Source organism: Diprion similis, chromosome 11 (assembly GCF_021155765.1).
Source record: "Diprion similis isolate iyDipSimi1 chromosome 11, iyDipSimi1.1, whole genome shotgun sequence".
Classification (NCBI taxonomy): domain Eukaryota; kingdom Metazoa; phylum Arthropoda; class Insecta; order Hymenoptera; family Diprionidae; genus Diprion; species Diprion similis.
In genome coordinates this window covers 13,822,401-13,830,336 of record NC_060115.1, presented here as the reverse complement: position 1 = coordinate 13,830,336, position 7,936 = coordinate 13,822,401, and the positions used below count along the sequence as shown (strand labels likewise).

Here is a 7,936-nt window from a genome sequence, read left to right as displayed (position 1 = left end):
TAGTACGTTTATGACCGCGCCGATAAGCTCGTACCTGCGCGGCCCGCGTGCGCTTGAATATGCTCATGGTCAGAGCACGAAGGGGTACCGCCGCCGCCACCGCCGCCGCCGCCGCGAGCAGGCTTGCATAGTAGAAGAACGTGTCTTCAACTGATTAAATTTTTATAGACCTCGCAACATCTCTGGATTCTTCTTCTTCTCCTTCTTACTTCGCTCAATAATCCCGCTCATCGATGACGGACACACGCTGCAAGCATCCGTTTTTGGCCATCATCGCCGGCCATCAGGATGCGGCAAATCGAATTTCGTCAAGAATTTTCTGCGTCATGGTTCGTCGATGTGCGACACAAAATTTAGTCGTGTGATATGGTACTTTGACCAATGGCAACCGTTGTACGTCGGGAATAAGGGTATAGAGTACCGCGAAGGGTTGCCTCAACACGCCGATTGCGACGGCGATAAAAATCCGAAACTCTTGATAATCGACGATCTCATGCGAGAGGCTTTAAACAATGTTGTCGTGGATCTTTTCACCAAGGTCTGCCATTATAAGAATCTCAGCGTCTTCTACATAACGCAGAATCTGTTTCACAAGGGACACGGTCAACGAGATATTTCCCTCAACGCAAACTACATAGTCTTCTTCAAAAATCCACGGGATCGCGCCCAGATTCAGCATCTCGCCAGGCAGGTATATCCCGAGGATCCGAGGTTTGTTCAAGAGGCCTATCACGACGCTACCGCAGCGCCGCACGGATATCTACTTCTTGACCTTGAGCAATCCACTCCAGAGAATTGCCGTTTCCGGTCAAATATCTTTCCTTCGGACGAAAATCACTACGTCTACGTTCCGCGAAAGGATATAAAGGTCAGAAACGCGCATCGTGTTCCAGTCGTTCAGTTGTGATGCCTCGAATACGCCGTACCGCGCCCGGACGCAGAGCTCGTGCTGGTTTCACCGAAGCAAACACCGCAGCGCTGCACTCCTTGCAGAAATTGAACCCGACGCAGAGATCAGCATTGCTACGCACAGCAGATGATTCGTTGGTGAAGACCATTTGTGAGTGTGCATTGAACACCTTGGAGGGTAACGTAGCACTGTCCAGAGCGCAGAAAAATCGTCTGGGGCGTCATAAACGGACATTACGAAGATTGGCCAGCAACCAAGGTACCTGGAAGTCGAAAAAGTGATTTCTTGTTCAACGTGGGAACGGTGTCCTCACCCTCTTACTCGCACCGATACTCGGTACTCTAGCCTCCAGTCTCTTCTCCAAGTAACAAGATGGAGCGTACAAAGAAGAGGGTTTTAATTCCGATGGAAAGTAAGGAGAGATTTCAACAACGTGTCAGCGAAGGTATAGCCGCTACGCTTTCGCCTGGAAATACATCTACCACTCGCACCGATCCCGCTTCAAGGCTCGACAGCGAGATGAAGGACATCTTGAACCAGCCGTCGAAAGACGATGCAGAAAAGTGGAAACTATATCAGCAGGTACTTCAACGATATTTGTTTTTTGCCAACGACGCACGCAAGCCCATGACATTAGATGTTCTCGAGGAGAAGGAGGAGGATGAGGAGGAGGAAGACGGGAACGCAGCTGAAGAATCAGTGGTATCACCCGGTACAGCTGCGAGCCCTGAGAATGTTCAAACACAGTCAAAGAAAGTCGTGTCAGCAGTACCGAAAAAGTACCGCACAAAGGCCGAAATGCTGATGCGTGATCTCGGTGGCGTACCGGAGCGATTTACCTGGGATGCCACAGGAACCGTCACGATAGACGGCGTTACAGTTCCCGGGACAAACATCGTCGACCTGGTCAATCATACCATGCGCTCCGGGAAGACTTTTACTCCCGCAGGGGCTGGTCAGTTTGCACGGTTTCTTCACACGCTCAACGTGCCCCGAGAATACGTTGCTTTGGACAGACATACGCACATTCGATGCGCCGGGTCTATCGAAGGGCACTCCGCAACAACCGTTGACACGCACCGGTAGCTCGCCAGCGAAGCGGGGCAAACGTTACGCCCGTGTCCAGCCGATCTCACGGCGTAGGATACGCCCTACGCAAACGCGCCACCGGGACAAAATCGAGCTGGAAAACACTTCAGCTGAAGAAGAAAAATGACGACTCTGCTTGAAGAAGCGTATTACGATCCCTCGCATACCGCCGGTTACGCTGGGGCACGAATTCTGGAACGCCTTGCACGCAAAATCAACTCTCTCGAATCGGTGAGAAAATGGCTGGCGGCACAGGATGCCTACACGTTACACAAACCCGTGCACAGAAAATTTCCGAGAGCAAGGTACAGCGTTTCCAACATAGACGACGTGTGGGAAGTTGATCTAGTTGATCTGAGTTCCATGAAAGCTCGCAACAATGGTTTTTGTTATCTCCTGGTGGTCATCGACGTATTGAGTAAGTACGCATGGGTGGTCCCGCTAAAACGAAAGACAGCCGCAACCGTTGCTGAAGGTTTTGAGCAAGTGTTACGCACTACGCCGCGCAGACCCGACCTGCTGCAAACGGACAAGGGTAAAGAATTTGTCGGGAGCGCTTTTCAGAAGATACTTCGCGACAATGAAATACGATATCGTGTTACACGTAATCCTGACGTGAAAGCAGTTATGGTGGAGCGATTCAATCGTACGCTCAAGGAACGTCTGTGGCGCTAATTTACGCACAAACAGACGCGACGCTACGTTGATGTTTTGCCGCAAGTCGTGCAAGCCTACAACAACACGGTTCACTCGAGCATTGGGATGGCACCGTCGGAAGTGACGCTTCGTAACGCTGCAAAGGCACGTGCCCACATGCAAAAGCGTTATTCACCCCGTCCAAACGGCAAGCCGAGGTTTGGCAAGAATGACTTTGTACGAATTAGTAAAACCAAGGGTACGTTCGAGAAAGGCTACGTGGCAAACTGGAGCGAAGAATTATTCAAGATCCGGCGAGTGCTTGCGCGTTCGCCGATAGTATACGTCTTGGAAGATCTCAACGGTGAGGTGATCGACGGTTTGTTCTACGAGCCTGAACTTCAGCGCGTGGAGGGGGAAAACACGTAGTTGATAAAATTGCGCACTACCGCGGTATAACCCTCAGTCTCTGTTGGTTCATCGTCGATCTCGTGCAGCAAAGGAAACGAAAATGGCCCGGGATCAGTTTTACCTAACTTTACCGAGCAACAGCTCGATGCAGTTTTTTCCGGAGAATCGGGCGTGCAGTTACATTACACAGTTACCGCGTCAGATCCAATTAACGGGTGAATGGGAAGTCGGGCTGGCCGAGATCCACTATCCGCTTACGTTTGAACACCCACCAGGGTACGTGCCACCGAAAGATGAAACGGCTCCCTGCGTAACATATTGCGGTTCAGCTGAAGATAGTGCAGTTGTGACTTCGGAGTGCAAGGTATCCGAAACCAACAAATCATCAAAGATCCCTGGCTGTCAGATGTTGATTTATTGCGACCTAGTGGAACCACGCATCGTTGGAGACGTTTACGCACCGCTGTTACGAGTCATTCAAACATGTGGTAAAGACAGCACCTCACGAGGCGAATCAGAGATGAAAACCTTATCACCGCTGTACTACGTGCCACTGATGCTGACCAACTTTCATACCATCGAAATCGATATAAGAGATCAATTCGGAAGACCAGCGCCATTCGCGCGCGGGACTTTGACGGTTACGCTGCACTTCAGACGAGTTCAGTAATTGGATGAAATCACGTTGAAACGGGGGGTAAGGAGTTACGCGCCAGAAATAAAAAGAGAAAGAACACCAGGTACAACATGACCCATTACGCGCACGAAGCTCAACTTGGCGGTGGAGGCATAGAAACGGTTGACCGAGGTGCACCACATCAGCGAGGACACGGAATCGGGAGCGTCTTGGGAGGCCTGTTTCGTCGAATATTTCCGTTGCTGACCAGTGGTGCCAGAACGGTCGGAAAAGAGGCACTGCGTGCAGGGATGAACGTTATGTCTGATATAAACAACGACACACCGTTCAAACAGTCAGTCAAGAGGCGAATCGCAGAATCGGGACATAATTTGAAGAGAGCTGCTGAAGAAAAGATTGATAAACTCATGAAGGGGTCCGGCTATAAAAGGCGAGGCTCGTAGGATTAGCGCGTCAGTCAAACATCGCCAGCGTAAACAGACTTGTCGACGCGCGACGAACAGCTGGTACAACGGGAAAAATTGGTCGGAGAAGGTCGAAGAAGAAAACAACGGCAAAGACACCCAAGCGGGCCGGAACCACCAAGAAAACAAAACGGAAAAAGTGTTGTAAAAAACGGGCCCTTACAGACATATTTGGACCCCGGTAAATCCACGCGCCGCACGCCTACAACGTAAACATCAGCAATGGCTTTCCTGCACGCGCATTCGGGTGAGTGTATGAAGTCGGAACTGGAATTATTTTCTCTACCACCAACGCAGACGTCTATTGAGGCTGGTCAAGCGGTACACTACAAGCCCGTATCATCTCTAACCGATGATTCCCCGATTGAATTTGTTGTACCTGGAAACGGCGATGAGTACATCGACTTGGCACACACTATGCTTAGCGTACGAGTGAAGTTACAGCCATCGGCTCCGGTCACCCCAGCAGGAGAAGGCAACGCACCCGCTCCGCACGCCACTCCGGTAAACAATCTGCTCCACTCAATGTTCAATCAAGTCGATATATTCTTTAATCAAAAACTAGTCTCCCCAGCCAACAACTCTTATGCCTATCGAGCGTACATAGAGACCCTACTGAATTACGCACCTCACGCCAAGAAATCTCATCTTTCATCGGCACTATGGTACGACAGCGAAGAAAGAGTATCAGATGTATACGACGCCGACGCTGCGGATCGCGGATTCATCGAACGCAAACGGATCATAAGCAATGCCCGTACCGTTGATCTCATTGGTCATCTACACTGCGACGTATTCAATCAAGACAAATTTTTACTCAACGGTGTGGAACTGCGTCTTCTCCTCGTGAGATCGAGAGATAGCTTTTGCATCATGGAAGCCGAAAATCGCCACAAGCTACACATCCTGGAAACTTCGCTGCTCGTTCGTCGGGTGAAGATCAGCCCCGGAATCTTGTTGGCGCATGCACGAACATTAGCCAAAGGTACAGCAAAATACCCCGTGACCAGAGTCGAGGTGAAATCCTTCACTATACATGCAGGAGTACAAGCAGCAACGCTGGACAATGTGATACTCGGTCAGCTACCGAAACGAGTGATAATCGGATTTGTCAGCAATAAAGCCTTTAACGGAGACAGACAACGCAATCCATTCAATTTTCAAAACTACTCTCTGAATTTTCTCTCGCTGTACGTCGACGGAGTGCAAGTTCCATCGAAACCGCTACAGATGAACTTTGGCAAAGATGATCTCTACGTGGACGCCTATCACACCCTCTTCTCCGGTACGGGGATTCATTTTCTGAACGACGGAAATGGTATCAATCGACAACAGTTCGCCAAAGGAAATTGTCTAATGGCATTTGATCTACCTCCCGATCTCTCCGCCAACTGCCCGTCTCACTGGTCGCTCATCAAACACGGAACTCTCAGGGTCGAAGTGCGCTTTGACGAAGCCCTCAAAGAAACTGTGAATTGCCTGGTGTACGCTGAATTCGATAATCTGGTTGAAGTGGATGCTGCACGTCAGGTCATTACAGATTTTTCGGGGTAAGAGTTACTCCTCTCCCAGCTCGGGCGCTGTCGCGACACAGCAGGTGGTGACTTCCGCTAGAGGGGACGCGCTCACTTCTCCACTCCAACGTCTGCAAGGAGAGCAACAGGCCAGTTGAAGACATCGGATAAACACGGCTGCATATAAAACGCCTAACGCAACTGCAATGCCGAGTCAGTCAGCATTCAAACTACACCGCGACAGCATCGCTCTTGCAATCTTTGTTCACTCGAGTACGTTCGTTGAAGCTCAAGTATGGAGTACGTGATAGATATCCAAGGGTTTCGAGATGTCTACGGCAAATTCATACCGAAAGAAGTGGCAGTCGTCACCCTCGATCACCGCTACTCGGCACATTGGCTAGTAGAACCACCATATCCCTTCGCGGATCTGCCACTTAAAGAACGTGCCGTAAATAATTACGTTACCTGTTACCATCACGGCATCGAGTGGTTCGAAGGTGACATCGTTCTGCTTCAACTAGCCGTTAATCTACGAGAAATCGCACGTAACGCTCATCGTATTGTTGCCCGCGGACGCGAGAAATCGAAGTATATTGGAAATGTTACTGCGCGACAAGTATTGAACTTGGAGGACCTCGAATGCCCAGCATTCGGCAAGCTGGAACGTTCTTCGGAATGGTGCTTCTTCCATGGTGTGAAGAAGGAGGAATTTTTTGCCTGCGCGACGAACAACGCACTCAAACTCAAAAAATGGGTCATCAGCAACGACATTTTAACTAAATACGAGTATACAGAAGCTGCGTCAGTCAGTGAGCACAGCATCACCGGAGAGAAGTTTTCGTCCAGTCATCAGGCCCCTCAACCACTACAGAGAAATTCATCGCTAGGAGCTGTCATACCAGAACCAGACGCTTCATCGGAAATCTCTCCTGATTCACCCAGACCTACGTCCGATAGCGTAATTGCCGCTCCCTACGATCTGCGTACTACTACTACGAGCGGCTCGAATACCCCCTTACAATCTTCCGCGCGTGGTATGATTATCTCCGATAACGAGGACGAGGAAGAAGAAGAAGAAAAAGACGACGACGCGCAAAATGGACAGTCTACAGATATGGAGCGCGATGCCGACGATTCCGAACGGGAGGACCGGGGTTTTTTCAGCGGATCAGATACCCCTCATCTGGACATGCCCGACAGCCATTGTATCAAACACCGATGACCACACGCGACCCGGTAGCCACTGGGTGGCATTTTTCGTCAGTTCCTCGGGACACGGAACATACTTTGACAGCTTCAGATCACCGCCATTCATCCCTCACCATAATCGGACTTCACGAAGAAATTGCAGACGATACGCCTGAAACGACAGACAGCTTCAAAGCCTCTCTTCTGATGTATGTGGACAATTTTGTATTATGTTTATGCACTTTATGGTTGCTGGTTTTTCTCTGCGGCAGTTTCTCAATATATTTACTTCTGACCTCAAAAGAAACGATCGTATCGCAGAATTATTCCACATCCGACTAGCCTATGTCTCGAAGCGTAAAAGCTTCAGTATTAATTCGAATAACGTTTATCCTGTAAGGTGTCTTTAATGTTGTACCTCTAAGAATTGTAATGCCGCTATCGTATAAAACTGGTAAATAAAAAAAAAAAAGAACCCTGCTACCATATCTTGTGTGTGTGTGTGTGTATAGGAATGAGAACATTGCAATTGTCATTGATTTGTTACGTATTCATACCCGCTCTACCTTCGCATTTATTTGTATCCGTAATGTCTGAATAAATCTGTAATAAGTTTAATTTGTATACGCCGTCGCATCGTCTTTGTTTCCATTTTCTTATCCATCCGCATCCTCGTATAAGTATATGTATATATATATATCTCTAAGTACGACTATAGTTTAACATTAGAAAAGTATGTCTACATTTTTCAAGTATAAGTAAGCCTTAGGGTAAATACTGGCGGGGAAAGGTCAGTGACACGAGCAACCGCCGCAAAGAACAGGGTTGAAGGAAGAACGAGTCCCGTTCGTGACGTAGGCAGAGAGTCTGGGTCATCATTTGGGTGAAGGAGAAGGAGGAGGAGGAGGAAGTGACTGCAGTCGTAGACGCCCATGGCACAGAGTTCGCTTCGTGGTCAGAGGTAGCGGGTAGAGGGGTTCATAGCCCAAAGTCTGTCTCGTGGCCAGGGGTACGAGGTGAGAGGAAGGAGTCCGTCTCGCGGATAGGGGATCCGGGGTAAAGGGTACACACTCAGCAGCCTTCG

At 49.3% G+C, this 7,936-nt stretch overlaps 1 protein-coding gene across 1 annotated transcript; it reads left to right on the top strand.

Annotated features, from left to right (window-relative positions):
• The first annotated feature begins 4,369 nt into the window (after positions 1 to 4,369).
• Positions 4,370 to 5,701, top strand: LOC124412782 (uncharacterized protein F54H12.2-like). The gene has a single exon (XM_046892897.1). The coding sequence runs from the start codon at positions 4,370 to 4,372 to the stop codon at positions 5,699 to 5,701; it is 1,332 nt and encodes a 443-aa protein (XP_046748853.1).
• The last annotated feature ends 2,235 nt before the right edge of the window (positions 5,702 to 7,936 follow it).

Excerpts from the sequence above, each read along its gene's own strand:
- LOC124412782 (XM_046892897.1), top strand. The coding sequence starts at position 4,370 with ATGGCTTTCCTGCACGCGCATTCGGGTGAGTGTATGAAGTCGGAACTG.